Source organism: Erythrolamprus reginae, chromosome 4, assembly GCF_031021105.1.
Source record: "Erythrolamprus reginae isolate rEryReg1 chromosome 4, rEryReg1.hap1, whole genome shotgun sequence".
Classification (NCBI taxonomy): domain Eukaryota; kingdom Metazoa; phylum Chordata; class Lepidosauria; order Squamata; family Dipsadidae; genus Erythrolamprus; species Erythrolamprus reginae.
This window is the reverse complement of record NC_091953.1, coordinates 128,105,600-128,131,295: the sequence shown is the minus strand read 5'-3', so window position 1 is coordinate 128,131,295 and position 25,696 is coordinate 128,105,600. Positions and strand designations below refer to the sequence as shown.

Genomic DNA, 25,696 nt, shown 5'->3' with positions numbered 1-25,696 from the left:
CTTCCACATGAATTGGATTAAAAGGAGAGAGAAGTACGCATAGTCAGCCTCATTCTCTCTTCCCATATTCCATCTTGCTCCAATTGCAGGATAGAGTCAAGAAAATTGGAGATGGGCTGGGCACAGTGGTTGACCAGGGCGTTTTTCATGTCTTGCCATGCTGTTAGTATACCACTTCGCTTGCAGAAACTGGCTTCATGACTATTGTCCTAATCTACTAGATTTCATCTGCTCAGTCCATCAAAATCTGTCTTCATATACTTGAGATAGACAAGTCCCTATCTCACTTAAGGTTAATAATAGTGATGGGCGAACCGAACTCGCACAATTGGGGTCCGTACTGAATTTTGCAGTGTTCAATATGCTGAACATGAACCCGAAAGTTTTTGAAACTTCGGGCAAAGTTCGGCATCGCGTTCAGCATTCGGTTGCCTCGGCTGGCCAGGAAGTGATGTCTCTGTGACGTCAAAGTGCCGGCAGCGACCATCTCGTAAAAATAAACATGGTTTATTTTTACGAGAAAGGACTGCCCTTTGCTTGCAGCACCGGTGCGGTGTCCTTTTTCGTAAAAATAAAGATGTTTATTTTTACCTAAAAGGACACCGCAGCAGTGCTGCAAGCAAAGGGTGATCCTTTCACGTAAAAATAAACATGTTTATTTTTATGTGAAAGGACCGCCCTTTGCTTGCAGTGCCGCTGCGGCATCCTTTTTCATAAAAATAAAAATAAATAAAAATAAAAAATCTGTATAATTAAAAAACGATGGGATTCCAGGGGTGGAGCTTTGACGTCAGCATTTGGAGTTCGAGTTCAGGTTCAGTTCGGGTTCGGCCAAATTTTGCGTAAAGTTCAGCTGAACTTGCCGAACCCGAACACCGTTGGGTTCGCCCATCACTAGTCAATAACCTAACAGCTATTCTCAACCTAGTTTGGCCAGCCTGTTGGAGGTGTTACCCAGGGTGTGGTCACTGTGTATGCTACAGCTACTGGGAGCCACAGGTGAGAGCTGAGTGACAGGTGGGGACCAAAGGTGAGGGAGCAGCCCTACAATGAGCTGCCCTAAAAGGACATGACATGCTCCTACACCAGAGATGCTACCCCTCCCTGAACACCCCATATGAATACTCCAGATACAAATGCATTCTAATTCAGAAGACATGGAAACTTTGGGAGAGGAAGACAAAGGTTTAATGGTTTTAAAAACATTACTTTACATTATAGAGGAAGAGCTAAATTCATTTTCAGGGTAAGGAGTTATGACAAAATATTGATTGAATCTTGATGAAAAACAATTTTGTCTTCAATTTCTTTCTCTTTTAGCTTACCATTTCATTAAAAAGTAGAGGATTCTTGTTGTTGTTTTATGCTTTAAAATCAGTGTTAATTGCTCTCAGGTAAGAAAAATATTAGCATGGCCACCTTCCAAATATGGTTTGAAACATCTAAAGGCTCATCTGAAGAACCAGTATGATACAACTTGCTATGGCAGGTTGCCACGGCTAACTCGTTACAACCAAGTTGCTATGGGACAACTCACAATAGCCAACTCACCATGAGATAACTCTCCCCAGGACAATTGGACAAATAGAAAAGTTAAATTAATTTCAACAGAAGCATGGTCAACGATAGCTTAATAAAGAAATTTATTAAGCTAATAAATTTAAGATAAACTAATTCACTCCAGAATTACAAGAGTTGCAAGAATTACAATCGTTTTTGACAAAATCATGGTCACCAGTAATAAAAGTAATTGAATGAAACAATTAATACAGGATTGAATTGTCCAGCAGCAAGTTTTTCTTTGGGAAGTTGGCTGTAGTAAGTTGTTCTGTGGTGAATTGGCCATGATGTGTTGACCATGATAGGTTAGCCAAGGCAAGCTGTCCTAGAGTCCAGGGGTAGGCAAAGTTGGCTCTTCTATGACATGTGGACTTCAACTCCCAGAATTCCTGAGCTAGCATGATTGGCTCAGGAATTCTGGGAATTGAAGTCCATGTCCTAGAAGAGCCAACTTTGCCTATCCCTATCCTAGACCCCTGAAGAAAAGATCAGGACATAGTCATAAGATCACTACTCTATCCTGAACACTACTAACCTTCAAACAACAAAGCAGGAGCTCACTTCAAACATTTCCTGTTATGAAAAACTGTGGAACCTCTTGCAATTTGGAGACTGAAATGATGATGTCTCTATATGAGTGGATTCAGTCACTATATTATAATTACAAGTACGGTTCTTGCGGGGGTGGATATGATACGTTTGTTGCTAGTTGAAAATGAAAGAAGTGTATTCTGAAGTTTATTTACAAATCATATGATATGTTACTTGGTGGTGCAATAGTTAGAATGCGGTACTCCAGGCCTACTTCTGCTGACTGCTGGCTGCCAGTAATTTGGCAGTTCGAATCTCACCAGGCTCTAGGTTGACGCAGCCTTCCATCCTTCTGAGGTTGGTAATATGAGAGCCACTGTAAACCATTTAGAAAGGGCTGTAAAGCACTGTACAGTGGCATATAAGTCTAAGTGCTTTTGCTATGGCTATTTTAAAATCATAATAAAGTGCAGATTTTCAATCACTCTTTGTGCTCTGTTGATATTTCCTACCTCTATGAATAAAGTAATGTTACATTTACTCAATTTACTCTTAACTTACATTTTCTCTAAGTTACAGTAGATATGGAAGCTACTCTAAGTTTCAATGTCCTTTTGTTGATGGACCAGTTTAAGAATAGAGAATTATTTTCCAAAGACAGGCTACAAGAATGGTGGAAGGTCTTAAGCATAAAACGTATCAGGAAAGACTTCATGAACTCAATCTGTAGAGTCTGGAGGACAGAAGGAAAAGGGGGGACATGATTGAAACATATTATTATTATTATTATTATTATTATTATTATTATTATTATTATTATTATTATTATTATTATTATTTTAATTGGATTTGTATGCCGCCCCTCTCCGTAGATTGGGGGCGGCTAACAACAGTGATAAAAATAACATGCAACAATCCAATACTAAAACAGCTAAAAACCCTTATTTTAAAACCAATCATACATACAAACATACCATACATAAATTGTAGAAGCCTAGGGGGAAAGAATATCTTAGTTCCCCCATGCCTGATGACATAGGTGGGTTTTAAGAAGCTTACGAAAGAAAAGAAGGGTGGGGTTTATTCTAATCTCGGGGGGGGGGGTTGGTTCCAGAGGGCCGGGGCTGCCACAGAGAAATAAGTTAAAGGGTTAAAGGGTTAAATAAGGTCCAGGAAGGAAGTGTTTTTAATAGGAAAGTGAACACAAGAACAAGGGGACACAATCTGAGGTTAGTTGGGGGAAAGATCAAAAGCAACATGAGAAAATATTATTTTACTGAAAGAGTAGTAGACCCTTGGAACAAACTTCCAGCAGACGTGGTAGATAAATCCACAGTAACTGAATATAAAACATGTCTGGGATAAACATATATCCATCCTAAGATAAAATACAGAAAATAAAATAAGGGCAGACTAGATAGATCATGAGGTCTTTTTCTGCCATCAGTCTTCTATGTTTCTATGTTTTGACACATTAATTTACTTGCGATATTTTTTTAATCGCTTTTGAGACAGACATATTTCATAAAGGAAATGCTTACCTAAGCCATGTCTGTGAGTAGCCATTGGAGGCAAGACCGTCCAAGCTTTTGTCTTTGGATTATAACATTCGACCGTGTTTAATGTCTTTAAGCCATCACGCCCTCCAATAACAAAGAGCTTGTCATCAATAACAGCCACACCAAACTGTAGCCTCCTTCCATTCATTACTCCAGCCTGGATCCATATATTGGTCCTAAGATCGTACTTCTCAATGGTTGTAGCGCCTGCTGAGAAACATCAATAATGAAATTAGTGAGAGCACAGAAGGACTTGCATGATTAATAGCATATATATGGTGTTACATTACACACACACACATGTTTACCCCACCCCCATTATTTATCAGCAAACACATTCATTCAACACATTTCTTTCCATTGTTGCTAAAAACAAAAGCCCAGTGATCTTGGCAAACGTGCAGATCCTTGAATCCAGTTACTAAGACAGAGTGTATCTGTGTAATTCTCACTGTTCCTAAGCAGCCGTTGCAGGTTTTACTTTCCTATTATTTTGGCAGCTTATCATATAGTAAGCCCAGGGGAACAAATTAATTATTTTACCATTCAGATGAGAGAATTCACACCTCATTAAAATGCTCGGTTACTGCATGTTGTGTAAGTTTGCGTTGGAATTTCTCTTACTGCTAGTTGGATCCACATATTGTGTGGCTTAGATGTAAGGATTATTCTTCCTGTATTTTCCATCAGGTTTTTGTCTTCCATAGGGTTTCTTACCCATAGGATACAGAATGAAAACTATACCATGTTCAACTTCTTTTCAATGTAGGATTCCAAGCTGAAGCATACTGGATAAAGCCTTCAACAACCTACCAAAGAGGAGTGATCTTCCAGTCTGTGTTAATGATCCCTAATTATTTACTTATTTATTTATTTATTTATTTGGTTATTTATTTGTTTGTTTGTTTGTTTGTTTGTTTGTTTGTTTATTCGATTCGATTCGATTCGATTTGTATGCCGCCCCTCTCCGAAGACTCAGGGCAGCTAACAACAATAAAGAAGACAATGTAAACAAATCTAATATTAAAAATAATCTAAAAAACCCCAATTTAAGAAACCAATCATACAAACAAGCATACCATGTATAAATTCTATAAGCCTAGGGGGAAGGTAAAAATTTCAATTCCCCCATGCCTGACGAATCAATGCCTTGCATCCCCTGTCCAATTGTCTCTCTTGTCTCTCCTATATTTTATATATCTTTTCTCCCATCCATATATCCTTTCCTCTACTCTTCATTGACGTATTCTATTCTCATATCTTTTCTTCTGTCCTTTCCCTGATATTTACTACTACATGTTTTTATTCTCTTTAACTTTCAATTTGTACTGGATAGACAAACAAACAAACAAACAAACAAACAAACAAACAAACAAACACTTGGATGGATGGATGGACGGATGGACGGATGGACGGATGGATGATCCTCTACATTGAACTGGTGTCATTCTTAGAATAGAAGATTGTAGGAAGTGGCTCATAGAAATATATACTTGCGGGATCGTCTTCTGCTGTTTGAATCCCAGTGACCGGTTAGGTCCCAAAGAGTTGGCCTTCTCCAGGTCCCGTCAACCTGACAATGTTGCTTGGTGGGGCCAAGGGGAAGAACCTTCTCTGTGGGGGGGCCGGCCCTCTGGAATAATCTCTCCCCAGAGATTTGCACTGTCCCCACCCTCGTTGCTTTCTGCAAGAGTCTTAAGTCTCACTTAGGTCACCAGACTTGGGGCAATTAGATCTAGACGTCCTGGCCAATAATTATAATAATTACAATTGTAATTATTATAATTGTGATGTATGGCTACAATTTGAATTTGTTTGATTGATTTTTAATATATTGGGGTTTTTAGCTTACGTAGTTTTTAATTAATTAGATTTGTCTCTGTATTCACTGCTTTATATTGTATACTATGAGCCACCCAAAGTCTTTGTAGAGCGGCGGCATACAAATCTAATAAGAAAAAAAGAAAAAAGAAAAAAAAGAGTTGCTTTAACCAACAGAATACAAAACAATGCAGCTCTGTTTTGCTTTTTATTCTAATTCAAAATCAGAGTGAAAGAAAGTTTATTATTTTTAACCTTTAAATATTTTTATTTTATTTCTCTATAGTTATGCTGTTTTGGTAAAACTGTTTCAAACTAAAGGTTTTTCTGAAATGAAATAGCTACTCTCCTATTAAAAAAAACCCAAAGAAAATACACATTAAACTCAGTTGAAATGAAAGTGTTTAATAATAAAAGTCATTGTATAATTTGAATTCTATTTGAATCTCAGTATAACAGAATAATTATAATTAATGCAACCGTAGATATTAAATTTTCTTCTAATTTGCTCCTTAGTACAAGAAATATGAGCTAATGCCTGCATTCAATTATATTTAAATGTTTTTTCCCGTACTTGTTAATTCAGAACAACTTATACAAATGAATTAACCCTCTAATTAGAATGAGTTACATTCAACATTCTTTCTCCTGTATTACCAAGCATATTGCTTGAAAATATCACGGATTTTGGATTGGATTGTGGTTGTAACTTGTGGTTGTAACTTGGCTAATGAGTTTAAAAAGCTTTGGGACTAATTTTGCAATAAAAGTTGATACTAGAATCTTTTAGAAATTGCTAGAAAGAAATTCCCTGAAGATGGGCTCCACTATGAATCTGAAATCTTGGAAGACAAAATCTCTGGTCCTGGGATGGGTTCTAACATACCTCACTGAATGTTTTGTTTTTCTGAGAGTAAACAATAAAAGCCTTAAATGACAGTGGATTCTTTGGTACCCAAAAATCTATCTTTGGATATCTGTATATTCATTTTTTAAAATTTGGCAAGAGGTTATTATTTTTACTGGACACATGATTTCAGGCAAGCAGTCCGGTCTGTTCAACATTGTTTAGTACTATTTCTCACATATCTTCCTATAAAATTATTTTTAATGTAAATCAAACTGAAAATTGTAGAAATGAGAGCTGCCATTCAAATTTTACGTAAGTTCAAAGGGAACTGGAAATTTCTGTTGTAGAAGCATTGGGTTAAATAAAGGATTCCTAAATTAATTTTTTTGTAACAGTAGATAGGATTAGAAAATATGTCTCTATGGAACTCTGTAATTAAGTGTACGCTTCTGTGCTACAGATAAGCAGTTTATGAGATTTTACATATTTAACAGTGAGTTTGCTCTTAATTCTTTGCATAGATGTCACCAAATTACCCACTGTTTTCCTAAGGTAAAACTCTTATTGGTTAGAGACTCCATAAGAACATAAGAAGAGCCATGCTGAATCGAGCCAAAACCCATTGAGTCCAGCATTCTGTGTCACACAGTGGCCCACCAATTGTATATGGAGATATTATTATTATTTATTAGATGTATATGCTGTCCCTCTCCGAGGACTTTCTTGAGCAGAAAGAAAAGAAAGATAAATGGATAAAGATAAAAGCAATAGAAACTGCAGTTTAATGTTTCCAAAGGTAAAATAATGCACTTGGGGAAAAGGAATCCTCAATCTGAGTATTGCATTGGCATTTCTGTGTTAGCAAAAATGTCAGAAGAGAAGGATTTAGGGGTAGTGATTTCTGACAGTCTCAAAATGGGTAAGCAGTGTGGTCGGGCAGTAGGAAAAGCAAGTAGGATGCTTGGCTACATAGCTAGAAGTATAACAAGCAGGAAGAGGGAGATTGTGATCCCCTTATATAGAGCGCTGGTGAGACCACATTTGGAATATTGTGTTCAATTCTGGAGAGCTCACCTACAAAAAGATATTGACAAAATTGAACGGGTCCAAAGACGGGCTACAAGAATGGTGGAAGGTCTTAAGCATAAAATGTATCAGGAAAGACTTAATGAACTCAATCTGGAGGACAGAAGGAAAAGGGGGGACATGATCGAAACATTTAAATATCTTAAAGGGTTAAATAAGGTTCAGAAGGGAAGTGTTTTTAATAGGAAAGTGAACACAAGAACAAGGGGACACAATCTGAAGTTAGTTGGGGGAAGGATCAAAAGCAACGTGAGAAAATATTATTTCACTGAAAGAGTAGTAGATCCTTGAAACAAACTTCCAGCAGACGTGGTTGGTAAATCCACAGTAACTGAATTTAAACATGGGATAAACATATATCCATTGTAAGATGAAATACAGTAAATAGTATAAGGGCAGACTAGATGGACCATGAGGTCTTTTTCTGCCGTCAGCCTTTTATGTTTCTATGTTTCTATTTTCAATGAAAATTTTAAATAAGAATGAACTGCTACACATTTGAACATCTCTGTGGAGGAAATGCCAGATAAATATTCCTATCCTTTCTGCTGCCTAGGTTATTTTCTACCTTCTAATGGAATTCTCCTTGATATCTGTGTCAATAACTCAGTTTAATAACATTTGTTCCACTTCAATAGATTCATTTTTAAAATTTCAATACATACAGTTGCAGGCCAAGGTCATTAGCTTACACCTACTTGAAGCAACATTACTAAATCTTGAGCAAGTGGTCAAGATATATGTCAGCAGCAGCTTCAATAGGACAAGAATCAGCCAAAAGAATTTTCCAGGAAATATGATTAGCAGGCTTACTGCAATAACAAGATAACCTCAAAGAGGGTTTAATATTAACATATGTCTATAACTTTGGGTTCAGACTTAGTCATGTTAAATTAATCAGGTTTAGCTTAAGTCTGATGAATATACATCTATCTCATAGGTTCTTTGCAAAAGAATAGTAAAATATGGCAGGATTAATTGACAACTAACATAATAAACTTACAGTACATATTCTAATAATATATGCATTTAAATGCAAACTATATGATGATGTTCGTCCATCGTGTTTGAAGAGAACCTTGATGTGGGTGTGGTGAGACCACACTTGGAGTACTGTGTACAGTTCTGGTCACCACACTTCAAGAAGGTTATAATGGAACTGGAAAAGGTGCAAAAAATGGCAACAAGGATGATCAAGGAAATGGAGCACCTCCCTTATGAAACCAGGTTGCAACACCTTGGTCTCTTCAGCTTTGAAAGACAGTGTTTAAGGGGTGACTTGATCGAAGTGTATAAAATCATGCATGGGATAGAAAAGATGGACAGAGATAAAAATCTTTTCTCTATCACACAATACTAGGACAAGGGGGCACTCCCTAAAGCTCATAGGTAAGAAAGTGAGGACAAATCAAGGGAAATGTTTCTTCACCCAGAGGGTCATTGGTTTATGGAATTCACTTCCAGAAGAGGTCATGACAGCTGTCAGTCTGGATAGCTTCAAGGCAAGATTGGACAGATTCATGGAGGCCAAGTGTATCTGTGGTTATTGAAAAGGATGTACAAGTGCTACCTCTATGTTGGTTGAGGCAGGTAGGATTCCCTTGGGTACCATTTGTTGGGGGTCAAGGGAAAGGGAGGGTTTTGCCTTCTCTTTCTGCTCAAGATCCCCATGTACAATTGGTGACACAGAATGCTGGACTCGATGGGCTTTGGCCTGATTCAGCATGGCTCTTCTTATGTTCTTATGTTCTTATGTGAGCCTTTTACAATAGGTACACAGGTGGATGGTAAGGCCTATATGGTCACGAAATGTTCTGCCACATGTTGGGCAGACGTGTGGGCACCATTGTCACAGTATTTGCAGCTCTGGCTTTGCTGTTATTCTGTCCTCAGATATCTGGCAGCCTTGGTGGATCAGCATGTGCCATGTTGATCAATCTTGTGCCAGGGTTTCCCAGGATGTGGTATCAATATTGAGGGACTTGAAGGGGGCTTTCAATGGGTCTTTGTATCACTCCCTTTGTCTCCCGTGAGTTTTGTTTCCTTGAGATAGTTCAGCATAGAGGAGGTGTTTAGGGATGCGAAATTCGGGCATCCATGCAACGTGGCCTGCCCAGCATGTCTGGGCTTTCAACAGAAGAGTGGGAATTGATGGCAGGGCTGCTCTACAAACTATATACAGTACATAGTAATGTAAGCAATATAAATATACTGCACGAATCCCAGTGGCCAATAAGGTCCCACAGAGTTGGCCTTCTCCAGGTCCCGTCGACCAAACAATGTCGTTTGGTGGGCCCCAGGGGAAGAGCCTTCTCTGTGATGGCCCCGGCCCTCTGGAATCAACTCCCCCCAGAGATTAGAACGGCCCCCACCCTCCTTGTCTTTCGCAAATTACTCAAGACCCACCTTTGTCACCAGGCATGGGGGAGTTAAGATATTCCTACCCCTAGGCCATTACAAGTTATGCATGGTATGTTTGTATGTATGTTTGTTTGTTTTTATAATAAGGTTTTTTAGTTGTTTTATTAAATTGGATTGTTACATGTTGTTTTTTATCATTGTTGTTAGCCACCCCGAGTCTCTGGAGAGGGATGGCATACAAATCCAATAAATAATAATAATGATAATAATGATAATAATAATAATAATAATAATAATAATAATAATAATAATAATAATAATAATAATAATAATATACTAATACAGGCAATATACTTATTATATATAAATAATATAGGTAGTCGTTGTGTTAGATCGGGAACACAAGCTGGACACGTTGTAGTTGAATTGGTTTTATTAGCAATTAATTGGAACGGCAACAAGTGAACACTAACAGGCTATGTAACAAAAGACACGCATAAAATAAACAGCACTCTATTTATATACATTTCAACTGGGCAGGCGCGGCTTTGACAGCTGTTTAAAACTGGCGGCAGCTGCTGTTATCCAATCAGTGGCCAGTATGCAAATTCCTGGGACAGAACACCTTGGGCTTACAACAGTTTATTTAGTGACCGGTCAAAGTTATAGTGCCACAGAAAAATAGCCATTAGAGCTTTATAGGTAATAACCAACACCTTGAATTGTGTCCAGAGACTTATTGGCAGCTCACGGAGTATCGGTGTTATGTGAGTGTACATAAGCACATCCACTATGGCTCTCGCCTAAGCTTAAGACGTTGTAACTGTGCAAACCCCGTGTTTATTAAAATTGTAAATATATCCCAATGGCTCTTACTTTTATTGTTGTGTAACTTTAATTGGTGTTTAACTTTTATTACTATTATTATTCTTTATGGTGGTCGGACTATCCCCCAAAGGAGAGTGTGTTATAAACAAACAGTTTGTCGTGTTGAAAAGAAAATTAAAATTTCCTGAATTATGTGTGCCACACTGTTCTTTATCCAGAAGATATGCACTTATTTATCCAAGCAATAAAGAAAATCCGAATCCAAACACAATTAACTTGTTTTTCCTGGATAGGTCAGCATTTTGATTGTACTTTGCTGTTCCAAATTCTGTCTTGTTTTTTGGTCATAAAAGTTACTAAATCTGGTCCAGAATTTTTTATTTTTAAAAAAAACCCCACCAACTTTTATCAAAGTTCAAAGCTCTTCCTTTTTCAGAACTTTCTTCTCTGGGGAGAAATTTGGGATTATCGCCAACGTTCCTGCTGAAACTTTGCAAAGCTCTAATATTTAGTACTTTGTCAGGAAAATATGTATGGTTTTATTACTTATTTTTATATTGAGCTGGTTCAGAGAGCCCTTTAGAGTTTCTTCTTTTTTTCTTTTTCATTCTTTCATGCCTGTGAAACACCATACTGTAATTCTTTTGGTCTTCGTTTTCAAACAGTGAGCATATCAGGATGTCATTCCGAGGAGTTTTTAAAAGGATACCAGATTTAAAAAGCAAAATACAGTGATACCTTGTCTTACAAACTTAATTGGTTCCGGGACGAGGTTCTTAAGGTGAAAAGTTTGTAAGACGAAACAATGTTTCCCATAGGAATCAATGGAAAAGCAATTAATGCGTGCAAGCCCAAAATTTACCCCTTTTGCCAGCCGAAGTGGCCGTTTTTGCACTGCTTAGATTCTCCTGAGGCTCCCCTCCATGGGGAACCCCACCTCTGGACTTCTGTGTTTTTGCGATGTTGCAGGGTAATCCCAGCAGGGGAATCCCAGCATCGCAAAAATGAGTGCTTCGCTGGCAACGGAAGTCCGGAGGTGGGGTTTCCCAGTGAAGGGAGCATCAGTGAAATTGCAGCATTGCAAAAAACACCGAAGTCCTCAATACCCCACCTCCGGACCTCTGTGTTTTTGCGATGCTGCGATTTCACTGAGGCTCCCCTTGCTGGGAAACCCCACCTCCGGACCTCCGTTGCCAGCGAAGCGCCCATTTTTGCGCTGCTGGGATTCCCCTGCTGGGATTCCCCTGCAACATCACAAAAACACAGAAGTCCGGAGGTGGGATTTCCCATGGAGGGGAGCCTTAGGGGAATCCCAGCAGCGCAAAAACAGGTGTTTCGCTGGCAACGGAAGTCTGGAGGCAGGGCATCCCAGTGGCAGCAGTGGGTTTGTAAGGTGAAAATAGTTTGTAAGATGAGGCAAAAAAATCTTAAACCCCGAGTTTGTATCTCGAAAAGTTTGTATAACGAGGCGTTTGTAACGAGGTATCACTGTAGTTTCTTCAGTTAAATCACATTTTTTTTTCTGTGGGATCATCACTTTTGATCCACAAGGGGCAAATTGTCTTCAAACATGTCACTAGTTTTATCAACTTTCCTGGAAACCTTCCCAAGATTATCCTTAGTCGAGCTTCAAGGTGAATTTATTCTCAGCGCCCATAAACACTAGTGCATTATTAATGTTTATGTAACTGTTAATTTTATATCAGCATGAAAGCAGATTGTTGATTTCTTTCTGTATAGGAAGAATTGACAGTCTAATAATAAAAACTGGAAATACATTAGCAACTATTGCTTGGCAGTTTTTCCGTCTCGGCGTCTGATTCAAAGACCATAGGGGTTCACCAAAATATTTATTTCACAACTACATAAAGAAGTTTTTTAATTTTCACAGGGCATAATATGTAGGAACAGGTCAAATCTGCCAAAATGTAAACCACATGTGTACTTAAAGCAAAAAGAAGTAAATTAACCTAAGGTGCCATAAACATCAAACACTGTTCTTTTTTCTTTTTTTTTTTGTCCAACGGACTGTACTTTTTCACGATCAGATTTAGAAGAATACACTTTAAAAATGTCAATTTTAATTATTGTAGAGAAAATATAATATATGTAAATTACAGTGCAATTATAAATTCAAAGCCGTTGGCTAGAAATGCTAGCTGTTTTTAAAGTGTTTTGTCTAACGTTCAAAAGAAAGAAGACAATTATGCCTCTGAAAATTGTTTAGCAATCTATATGAGCGTGAAGCTGATATGTTACATATTTTTAATTTAAATGTTCCATGCTGTGGCATTTTTCTACAGGAAACCCATAATAGCTCCAACTTGGATTACTGTCCAAGCAGAACACCACAAGAGAATTTGGTTTTTGACTATGTTCTTTCTGGTCTTCTGATCAACAATGGTTACTGGCTTCAAAATGGCAGGTAAGACAGCCAAAGCAAAGTCCCACCCCTTTTCACATGTATTTATTGTGTGCAACTCACATTGCTTTGTATATACATTGCATGTATTGCTTTGTATATACCCAAGGATGGGCAGCAAGCAGGACGAGGTGGAACACAGTTCCACCAGTGGAAATGAAGATGCGTGTGCAGCTCCAGCTGATCGGCGGCTGTCACTTCCTGGATTACTGGTCCCAGCTCGGCTCCCCCTTTCCCCCCCTGCTGCTACTGCTGCTGCTGCGCTCCTTGCTTTTTTCCTCTTTCCTCCTTCCTGTTGTGGTTAGCTCTGGCCCAGCTCCCGCCCCAAGAACTGTGGATGTGGGGGAGACATCCACATGCTGCAGGCCTGTTTTGCCCCTGGTGGAATCTGCTGATGAAGGCTCCTCTGACCAAGAAGACATGAGTGACAGGGAGGAGGAGAGTGTGGCAGACAGCTTAGAAGGAGATCAATTATCTAGCTCCTCCTTGGATTCAGAACAAGAGTTAATGATACAGCCACGCATGCGGAGAGCGATGCATAGGCAACAACAACTGAGAGATTATTATCAAAGAAAATGAGGCCACCTGTGGTTGGGTGGGGCTGTAGTAATTAGTGAGGCTGCTATAAATAGCAGCCTGTGTGTTTGGCTATTGTGGAGGATTATCTGATCGTTGTGTTTCGTGACTGCTTTACTGACTTTGACTTTTTGTGTGCTGATTTTTTCCCGCTTTGAAACTAAACCAGAGCAAAGTGTGTTTCACTTTGTGAAAGAAGAAGGACTGTGAATTGCCTCACAGCTGCAAGCTAAGTATCACAGAACTGATAAGGGACTTGTACAAATTCCCAGTTTGTTTGGAGACGAGTGCTCTTTGCTATACCAAAAGAGGGCTTGGTTTAAGTGAATTTACATTATAAAGAACATTGTTTTGAATTTTCAAACGTGTGTGTGTGTGAAAGTTGTACCTATGAATTTTGGGGAGGAGTCTACCAGAGAGCCTGACAGAACACTACCTGACCTCGAACGAGCTTCCCTCTCTTCTGCCCAGCTCCCCTCCAGCCTCATGTGGCCACCTCCCGCCTGAGGTGCAAGCAGAATGTGTGGGTGGAAGTGGCACTGGCAGCATTTAGACTTCTGGCAGCCCCTGTTCGCCTAGCTACCCCACCTGAGGTGAGGGGACGACCCAGGAAGGAGAACGCGGGAAACACGAAACAAATTGTCAGCCCAGCGAGTGACACTGGTAAGATTGTAAGTCGAGGACTTAACAGTTCACTTGAAAGATGATGATTGTTCAATCCATTACCACCGGATCACATGGCCGGCAAGCCACTCCTACCCAGTCACATGACCATTAAGCCACACCCACCAAAATAAGCCACACATCCAGTGTGCCAGTAAAATTTTTGGCTGCCCATTACGGCATATATCCATTTTCGGATGCTCGTAGCTGTCACTGCAGATGTCACTGGTAAACACTTTAGATTTCTGTGGTTCAACAAATGACCTATGGGATATTTATTCAGCTTTCTTTCAGGGCTCCACCTGCCAGAAACTATTTTCGACAATCTAGATAAGACAAGTTTACTGAACAAATAAGCTGAAGATTTTGGTCAAAGGGAACACTTTGTTTAAAATCACAACAAGAGAGATTGAATTGAAAGCAATAGGAGATGAGTAGATATATTTTTCCCTTCCATCAATTTGCTACAACTGTCAACAACAGTAAAAAACCACAAGATATTTAGACGGTCATTCACTCAGCACATTGTGGTCAACTTTGAACTCTTTATTTGTTATTTCTTTATGTAGTTATTTCTTTATGTAGTTGTAGGGTAATTGATTAGGGTAATGATTAGGGTAATTTATAATACAATCTTGCAGACACTATGGCAGTGATGGCGAACCTTTTTTTCCCCAGGTGGGGAAAGAGCATACAGGTGTGCTATCGCGCATGCACAAGTGTCCACACCCAAAATTCAATGCCTGGGGAGAGTGAAAACAGCTTCTCCTGCCCTCCTGGAAGCCCTTTGGAGGCCAAAAATGGCCTATTTCCCAACTTCTGGTGGGCTCAGTAGGCTCGTGTTTTTCCCTCCCCAGGCTCAAAGGCTTCCCCATCACCCCCAAAGCCTCCATGCAAGCCAAAATTCAGCTAGTTTTATATTATTGCTGTTTTACTATGTTGTTTATTATTGCTTCTCTGTATTGTATTATTTTATTTATGACTGTATGCCACCCAGAATCCGCAAGGAATTGGGCGGCTTAAAAGTTATATAAATTAAATTAAATATATTATTATTATTATTATTATTATTATTATTATTATTATTATTATCATTATCATCATCATCATCATCATCATCATCATCATCATTACCATTATTTGATTGATTGATTGATTGATTGATTGATTTGTATGTCACCCCTCTCCGAAGACTCGGGGCGGCTCTATTTTATTATTTATTAGATATAGGTAGTAAATGAAAGAAAAGTAAACCTTTCCCATTGCCTCTCTAGAAAACAACTATTAACTGGTACCTTTATTGTTGTCCATTCCTCCAACTGCATACAAGGTCCCAACCGTAGATTTCCTTGGCTTTGTCCTTGGACTTTGCATAAGTGTTCGTCTTTCTGGCAAAAGATGGTACTTCATGGCTTCCAGAATCAGCTTCTGACATTCCAAGTCATCTTTAAAAAGTGCATGGTTTTCAAGGTCCGCTAAAATCTGTAAATTATACGAGTTGCGATTTAATAGTGGTGTTCTACTTTTTATGGCCTGATCCTCATATCTCCTTGCACAAGCTTCAGTGGTGTTGAAAACGTGGACTTACAAAAGGACATTGAGGAGGCCTCTTGTTTAAGTAAATAAAAAGGATAAAAATCCACAAGAACAACAACCCAGATGAACAGACAACAAGATGGCCATAGACTTATTTGGAGCAGTAATCGGTGAAAGAGTTATACACATTTTAGATTTATTGGATTTATATGCCGCCCCTCTCCGTAGACTCGGAGATGGGCGGCATATAACTTTTACAATATAACATAACTGTTACTCATCCTTCTTCTCAAAGAAAGCAGTACATTACCATGAAATTGTGAGAATAGGAGACAGAACAATACTTTTGTGCATGGGTAAACATTCCTTTCAATAGAAGTCCTAGAAAGTATAATATTCATTCCCATTTATTTTTTCCTCAATAAATCCCAGTATTTCAAGAGTTGATTTTCCCCTCTTTTCTCTATGTAAACATCTTTTTCCCTATGAAAAGATCCCTAAATCAGAAATGATACCTAGTTTTTCTTCGCCAATTCCATGAAAAGAAATGTCTAAATCCAAAATCTCTCTAAGTTTTTTTCTTTTTTTCCCTGAGGGAAAAATCTTGTTTTTATGTGAAGTTCTCATTCTTTACTCCTCACAAAATCTGCAGGACAAACACAGGATTAGAGAGCTCTGTAACAATTGGGATATATGATTTGTTTTTAAACAATGCTATATTGACTGAGGCATGTATACAAGTAGCCTGCTTAATATGTTCCATAGCCATGTCTCCAAATAGTGGTTGACATTCAAATGGCCATAATCAACTCCAACCAATAGCCAGCTTGGACAATGCAAGACCAAGGAAACTTTAAAGACTTGTAAAGAATCCTGTCTGGAAATAAGAAAATTAACATTGTCATAAAGTTTGTAAGTTGTTATGCAATAGCAAATGGCACTTAGACTAATACAGTGTTCCCTCGATTTTCGCAGGGGATGCGTCCCAAGACCGCCCACGAAAGTCGAATTTCCGCGAAGTAGAGATGCGGAAGTAAATACACTATTTTTGGCTATGAACAGTATCACAAGCCATCCCTTAACACTTTAAACCCCTAAACTGCAATTTCTCATTCCCTTAGCAACCATTTAGATTATTACTCACCATGTTTATTTATTAAAGTTTATTTTAAAAAAATATTTATTAAAGGTGGACGAAAGTTTGGCGATGACGTATGATGTCATCGGGCGGGAAAAACCATGTTATAGGGGAAAAACCCGCAAGGTATTTTTTTTTGTGAGTAACGGTTCTTTATTAACGAGTAGTAACAGTTTACAGAACTGAACAAAGCAAGGTATTTTTTAATTAATACTTTTGAAAAACCGTGGTATAGCCGTTTCGTGAAGTTCGAACCCGCGAAAATTGAGGGACCACTGTATACCATTTCACAGTGCTTTTACAGCCCTCTCTATTGCCCCCAACAATCTGGGTCCTCATTTTACCCACTTTGGAAGGTTGGAAGGTTGAGTCAACCTTGATCCTGGTGAGATTCAAACTGCCAAATTGCAGTCAGCCGGCAGTCAGCAGAAGTAGCCTGCAGTACTGCACTCTAACCACTGTGCCACCTCGACTTGGCAATCACATAAAAATGGTGATGACCATTTATTAAACTTGAAAATGGTTAATGGAAAGGGGCTTTCTTAAATATCAGGAATCAAAATGACACTTGCTAAGATTTCTTTGATCACTACATTCTGAAACATCTGTTCACTTTATAAGTAACTTCACAAAGAAGAAGAAACTGTGACAGATGCAAACAGATGCTTCTGGCCACCTTCTAAAAAGATGATAGAGAGAGCACCACAAGGGAAATGTTTTAGGAAGATGAGTTCCAGAGATAATGATTACGATCATAAAAGTGAAAAGGGGAAGACTGGATGGGAATTATATTCTTAAAGTTCCCACAATGGGAATGCCTTTATATATAAGAAAGAAAATGGAGGCATGCGATGAGATGCTAATAACTTCAATAGAAATAAGTTTACCCTTGACTGAAAAGGAAACAAAAGGTAAAACCGAGGAGACTATAATAAGAAATAATTCCAATTGACCAAATATTCTGTAGATATCTGAGCAAAAATTAAAGACATGGATAGAAAGATAACCAATTTCAGAAATTGCAAGTTGTAGATAAAATATTATTTTTTAGAATGTACCTTATAGTTTAAAGCTTCCCTTTCGAACAATATTTTAGGTGAAGTTTTGTTTATTTTGTCTTTTGTCTGTAGCTTTTTCAGGAACTTTTAATATGGTAGACTTGACCCTAACCCAGTGAATTTAAATTTCTTTTTTTAAAAAAAATATATTTTTTATTAAGTTGCAAAGACAGACAAAACATACATTACATGTAACATTTAGTGGAGCAACAATTGCTCCTCTCAAAGTAGAAGTCATCTTTATATTTATAATAAGTAAAAAAGGGGGAAAAAACTAACTCTATCATTGTTTATAAGATACTTAGAAATATTAATTGTAAGATGATAAGCAAAAACACCCCATGCCCAGTCAACGAAGTGGTGGAAGTGATGTGCCGGTGCCTGGAGGCTGTTGGGACCTGGATGGGTGTCAACAGACTCAAGCTCAACCCGGATAAGACGGAGTGGTTGTGGGTTTTGCCTCCCAAGGACAATTCCATCTGTCCGTCCATTACCCTGGGGGTAATTATTGACCCCCTCAGAGAGGGTCTGCAACTTGGGCGTCCTCCTCGATCCACAGCTCACATTAGAAAACCATCTCTCAGCTGTGGCGAGGGGGGCGTTTGCCCAGGTTCGCCTGGTGCACCAGTTGCGGCCCTATCTGGACCGGGATTCATTACTCACAGTCACTCACGCCCTCATCACCTCGAGATTCGACTACTGTAACGCTCTCTACATGGGGCTACCTTTGAAAAGTGTTCGGAAACTTCAGATCGTGCAGAATGCAGCTGCGAGAGCAGTCATGGGCTTACCTAGGTATGCCCATGTTTCACCATCACTCCGCAGTCTGCATTGGCTGCCGATCAATTTCCGGTCACAATTCAAAGTGTTGGTTATGACCTTTAAAGCCCTTCATGGCATCGGACCAGAATATCTCCGAGACCGCCTTCTGCCGCACGAATCCCAGCGACCGATTAGGTACCACAGAGTGGGCCTTCTCCGGGTCCCGTCAACTAAACAATGTCAGTTGGCGGGCCCCAGGGGAAGAGCCTTCTCTTTGGCAGCCCCGGCTCTCTGGAACCAACTCCCCCCGGAGATTAGAACTGCCCCTACTCTCCCTGCCTTCCGTAAAGTTCTTAAAACCCACCTTTGTCATCAGGCATGGGGGAACTGAAACACCTCCCCCGGCCACGTACAATTTATGTATGGTATGTTTGTGTGTGTGCTTGTTAATATAGTGGGGTTCTTTTTAAAACTATTTTAAATACTTAAATTTATTGAATCTATTTGGATTTGTACGATTGTTTATATTTTTGTTGTGAGCCGCCCTGAGTTCGCAGAGAGGGGCGGCATACAAATCTAAATAATAAATAAATAAATAAATAAATAAATAAATAAATAAATAAATAAAACATTTAAAAATATATAGAAATTTTAAGATTATAACTTAAAATGAACTATGAAGAAAAAAAGAGAGAAATAGTAGAACAGGAAAGAAGGAGTTTATCTTTATATTGTAAATAATCACTATCTAATACAATATAACTATTTGGTACAAATATATTTAAAGTAGTGTAAAAATAAGGTTATCTCTGTTTCTTTGTATCCCACCAGATATATACCTTTTGCCAAACCTCATAAAATTCTGATTCTTCTTGGTTTTTCAAGTGAATTTAAATTTCAAAGAAACCCATGAGATGGTAAACCTGAGACAAAAGCAAACTAGATTCTCATTTTACAGGGTAGACTGAATGCTCTAGCTGATGTATCAAAGTCCTCGGATGACCGAAAGAATTTATGATTGCACCAAATTCAGAAATCCTATCTCTCAAAATCGCATCCAGCATTGATTAAACTGATATAAATAATGTCACTCGATATATCCTGGAGATTTATCCGGGAACTAATGTCTAATGTCAGTTTAAACAACAATAATAGCAATAAAAAAGCTTAAATATATTCTTGGATAACAGTCAAAATATATAACTAGTTTTACTGTCTAACGGGGATGAATTTAGAAATTATGGCAGTTGCTGATGTTGTAAAAATCTCCCATATAGTAAATTAACCCATAACATTGGTTCAATAAGTCTGCAAAGCAAACATTAAGCTTGTGTCCCTGTGCATTTCATCTTCCCAAAGTGTTACACAGAATAACTAAAATTTAATTAGCTGCTGCCCTTGTGCTATCATAAAACTTACTTCCCTGCCATGCATCCCCAGGGGAATTGTACCGGAGTTTGTTCAGAAATAAATAATGCATCTTATGTATCTGTGACAGTTTCTCCATCAAGGGACAGGCAATATTTTCCGTAACATCTTTCCGTAACATCTAAGCAACATATGCACGGCCTGACATCACAATTTTATGTGTTTGCCAACACAACCTGTGTGTGGAGACAATCTGTTTGCTAGGAAAACGGCCCAGAAAAATGTTAAGGATGTTGGAAAGTTGTTGCGACAATAGCAAAGAAGAAGTAGAATATAAGGCTGTCTTTGATACGCCAACCCTAGCTTTAGTTTGTAGTTCAGCCTCAGCGAGTGTTATGTCATCACTATTATTTTAAATAGAAACATAGAAGATTGATGGCAAAAAACGCCAACCCTCATGGTCCATCTAGTCTGCCCTTAAACAGTTTGAGTTCATTTCTGATACGTTTTATGCTTAAGACCTTCCACCATTTTTGTATCCCATCTTTGGACCCGTTCAATTTTATCAATATCTTTTTGTAGGTGAAGTCTCCAGATAGAAACATAGAAACATAGAAGACTGACAGCAGAAAAAGACCTCATGATCCATCTAGTCTCCCTTATAATATTTTTTATATTTTATCTTAGGATGGATCTATGTTTATCCCAGGCATGTTTAAATTCAGTTACTGTGGATTTACCAGCCACGTCTGCTGGAAGTTTGTTCCAAGGATCTACTACTCTTTCAGTAAAATAATATTTTCTCATGTTGCTTTTGATCTTTTCCCCAACTAACTTCAGATTGTGTCCCCTTGTTCTTGTGTTCACTTTCCTATTAAAAACACTTCCCTCCTGAACCTTATTTAACCCTTTGACATATTTAAATGTTTCGATCATATCCCCCCTTTTCCTTCTGTCCTCCAGACTATACAGATTGAGTTCATTAAGTCTTTCCTGATATGTTCAATTTTGTCAATATCTTTTTGTAGGTGAGGTCTCCAGAACTGAACACAGTATTCCAAATGTGGTCTCACCAGTGCTCTATATAGCAGGATCACAATCTCCCTCTTCCTGCTTTGATTCATTGAAGATGCAGGTACCTGATTTTGGTTCTAACCAAAAGAGATGCCTAGGAAAAGACAGAGATGGATTTGGGGATGATGAATGTTAGAGGGTTGAGATTGACTGAAAGATAAGGTTGACTTCATACAAGCCCAAATTCAGAATTAGAAAGCTGAGTCCACAACAATATTAATTGGCACACAAATCCAATAAATAAATGAATAAAATAAATAAATATGGCGAGGTGAATTGGGCTGAATGAGACTGGCTGGCCAAAAGTCACCCAGCTTTTTGTGGCTAAGACATAACTACAACTCATAGTCTCCTTGTTTTCAGCCATTAGACCAAACTGGCTCTCAAATAGCACAGGTTAGAAGAAAACACAAATGTTTTCTTCTAATCTTTTTGATTACATGATACTCAGTCTTCTGTCTTTCTGGATCTTAAAGCCTGACCATTGTTAAAAGGATACTAGCTCATGCTCTTACTGGGACATTTGGCCTGGTATAAAAAGAGGGTAATTTAATTGCAAATTTTCAAATTGACCATAGAATTACCGTATTTTTCAGAGTATAAGATGCACCAGAATATAAGACACATCTTAGTTTTGGGGGGACGAAAATGTGCGTAAAAATCTACCTATCTGATATTTATCTGGCTAGCATTCTTAGTTTGATCAGCTTCAGCACATTATTTTATTCCCTAGTTAGGGCTGAAAAAAAACTTCTTCGGAGGGAGTAGCAATGAAAACAAGCCCGCAAAGACTTAGGGCTGGGAAAAAAACCCTCTTTGGAGTAGCAATAAAAAGAAGCCTGCAAACTGGGAAGAGCTGGGAAGACGATTAGCGATTTGTTAGGGCTTTGAAAAAGCTACATTCGGAGTATAAGATGCACCCAAAATTTTAGCCTCTTGAGGGAAAAGGTGCATCTTATACTCCGAAAAATACGGCAATTTTAAGAATAACCTCTGACCAGTCTCTCTGTTCAGTCCAACTTACCTCAAGCTGTGGAAATACACAGGTAGTCAGGCTGAAAGAGAGGATTGGCTCAAAGTCACCTACTGAACGTCTGCAGTTGAGGATGAACTTGAACCCATCTCTCCCCAGTCCTAGTCCACTGCCACATTGATGATGGAGATGAGGATGGAGATGATGATTTTGAATCAACCTGATGCAAGAAAGGGAGAATTGATTAACCTAAGCAAGATTTCAATAATTGAATTTTTCAGAGTATAAGATGCAGCCCCCCTCAAAGAGGGTGGAAATGTTGGTGTGTCTTATAGACTAAATACAGCCATTTTTGGCCTCCCAAAACCCTGCCCTATCTCATTTTTTGTGAAAAACAGCCTCTTTTTTAAAAAAAAATATGGGGTTTTTTTGCCTTTTCCCAGCCCCCTGAAGCACTCTACAGGCCTCCCAAACCCTCTGTGTGCCCTATTTTCTGCAAAAGGCCCCATTTTTCACCTATTTTGCAAAAAACAGGATACACAGAGCAGAGATGAAATTCTCCTGGTTCGCTTGTGCCTGTTGGTCTTTAGAGGGCCAGTCACAAAGGGAGTGCCCAGCTGCCCTGCGGCAGAAGGCGGCCCCTGATATATTCTGGTCCAATGCCATGAAGGGCTTATGTCCTCCCCAGGCTTCAAAGGCTTCTCTGGAGCCAGGGGAGGGTAAAAATGCTCTCTCTATCCCTTTGGAGTCTCTATGGAAGCCAAAAATGCTCTCCTAAAGCCTCTATGCAAGCCAAAAATCAGCTGGTCAAAAATCACATGAACATTGGAGCTGAGCTAGGGCAAAGACTCACGTGACAACCAATATGGCTCCGTGTGCCACATGTGGCACCCATGCCATAGTTTCGACATCGCTGTCCTATACAGTACAGGGGGAGTAGTAGTTATTCAAATTCCAGGATTTCCACACGTTAACTCAATTCATTCATTTTTCACAAAGCATTCTGTGCATGAGCAGGGGATAAAAGAACCCAAATGGTGGTCTCCGGGCAGGTGGGCGAATCCTCACGCTGCCTTCACAATTGGCTCTCTGATGACCGATAGGCACACCTACACAAGGAGCATTTCACCCATGGGGCAGAGGATTTGGGAGGCCTAAAGTGTGTTCCTGGGGATCAGATAAGACAAACACATTTTTTCTTACTTATCTCTTCAGAACCTTGGTGCGGCTTATACATTGGTGCGTGTTATATCCCGAAAAATACAGTAATAAAGGGATTCTATTAAAAAAAAACCTGAAGAAAGATGTCCTGCTTTCTTCCCCTTAGGGAAGTGATGGCGAACCTATGGCATAGGTGCCACAGATGGCACATGGAGCCATATCTGCTGGCACGTGAGCCATTGCCCTAGCGCAGCTCCAACATGCATGTGTGTGCCGGCCACTGATGTTTGGCTCACACAGAGGCTGTGGGAGGGTGTTTATGGCTTACAGAGAGTCTCCAGGGGGATGGGGGAGGGTGTTTTTATCCTCTTCCGGCTGCAGGGAAGGCTTTGGAGCCTAGGGAGGGTGAAAAACACAAGCCTACTGGATCCATCAGAAGCTGGGAAACAGGCCATTTCTGGCCTCCAGAGGTCCTCCTGGGGGCCAGGGCAAACTGTTTTCACCCTCCCCAGGCATTGAATTATAGGTGTGGGCACTTGTGCATGTGCAATAGCGTGTGCACACACTCTTTCGGCACCCGAGGGCAAAAGGGTTCGCCATCACTGCCCTAGTGTCCCATGATATGCTGTAATCATAATCATAGTAACACTCTCTACATGGGGCTACCTTTGAAAAATGTTTGGAAACTTCACATCGTGCAGAATGCAGCTGCGAGAGCAATCATGGGCTTTCCCAAATATGCCCATGTCACACCAACACTCCGCAGTCTGCACTGGTTGCCGATCAGTTTCCGGTCACAATTCAAAGTGTTGGTTATGACCTATAAAGCCCTTCATGGTACTGGACCAGATTATCTCAGGGACCGCCTTCTGCTGCACGAATCCCAGCAACCAGTTAGGTCCCACAGAGTGGATCTTCTCCGGGTCCCGTCAACTAAGCAATGTCGCCTGGTGGGACTCTGGGGGGAGTTGGTTCCAGAGGGCTGTGGCGGCCCCGGCCCTCTGGAACCAACTCCCCCCAGAGATTTGAATTGCCCCCACCCTCCTTGCCTTTCGTAAACAACTTAAAACCCACCTCTGCCGCCAGGTATGTATGTATGTATGTTTGGTTTTTATATTAATGGATTTTTAATCATTTCTAATACCAAATTACTATTGTACACTGTTTTATTGTCGCTGTTAGCCGCCCCGAGTCTCCGGAGAGGGGCGGCATACAAATCCAATAAATTCATGATCATGATCATGATCATGATCATGATCATAATCATAATCATAATCATAATCATAATCATAATCATAATCATAATCATAATCATAATCATAATCATAATCATAATCATAATCATAATCATAATCATAATCATAATCATAATCATAATCATAATCATAATCATAATCATAATCATAATCATAATCATAATCATAATCATAATCATTTATTAGACTTGTATGCCACCCCTCTCCAAAGACTGTAATGTAATTTCTTCAATTTTAATATCTAAATGTGCTAGCGACAAAATCTCGATTACCATTTTATGCATTCTCATTCTCAGACCAATATAGATGTTTGGTCTCTGCTAAATGGGAATTTAACCAGCTTTATGCTTCTTGGGGGAAAAAAAATTATATGACACAAGCAGTGATATTAGAAAGCGGGTGAGAAATTAAGTTATTAGTTTCTAAACTCAAACGAGTTGAGCTATCTAATGTTGCGTGAGAATGCATATAGAGATTTCAGATTATAAATACACACACAAACACATACCACACATATATATGTGAAAACATATGAAATTAAAATACAGTTTAGCAGCCTAAGACACTTAATGAATAAAGAAAGAATCTGCAGTTGTAGAATAATTGCTGGTCCATTGACCATGAAAGCTTTCTACTATTAGAGGTTGAAGACATTTTCTTTGGCTTCAGTCTGGATATTATACCTTTCAAACATTTTTCAAATAGTGTGAAGGGTTTATCTCTATATCTTAATTCACTATATATGCAAACTATGAAACCAGGAGATTGTAATGAGAATAGGTCATTAATTTAGGCCATTGAGTCTCTTCTTAACTGTGGTTATTGAAATAATTATATAATTATTATTTTACTTATGGTAACCTCACTGTAAGGCATGTATTACAGTAGATATATTTCTGAATGCTTGAAAGAAAGATCAGAGTGTATCTATCTCTTTAGACCAAATTATTAAAACCATGAGAAGTAAAAATGACACCAGTTCACATTGAACATGCATTTCAAATTTAAATAATTCATTCTGTAATCATTTTACTAAGTCTTTAACCAAATTCAACCACTTGCAGACATAAATGTAATTACACTGTCTCATTTAACTTCCTCCCCAGACAGAGG

At 39.0% G+C, this 25,696-nt stretch overlaps 1 protein-coding gene across 2 annotated transcripts in view; it reads right to left on the bottom strand.

The window, feature by feature from the left end:
• KLHL1 (kelch like family member 1) overlaps positions 1-25,696 on the bottom strand; it is a 164,759-nt gene that overhangs the window by 36,414 nt on the left and 102,649 nt on the right. The window contains exons 6-7 of one of the 2 annotated variants that reach the window (XM_070751364.1): positions 15,553-15,739; positions 3,633-3,860 (exon numbers count right to left, since the gene is read on the bottom strand). In XM_070751364.1, the coding sequence (XP_070607465.1) occupies positions 3,633-3,860; positions 15,553-15,739 (415 nt within the window). The remainder of the gene's footprint in view (positions 1-3,632; positions 3,861-15,552; positions 15,740-25,696) is intronic. The other variant, XM_070751365.1, reaches the window with a different exon arrangement.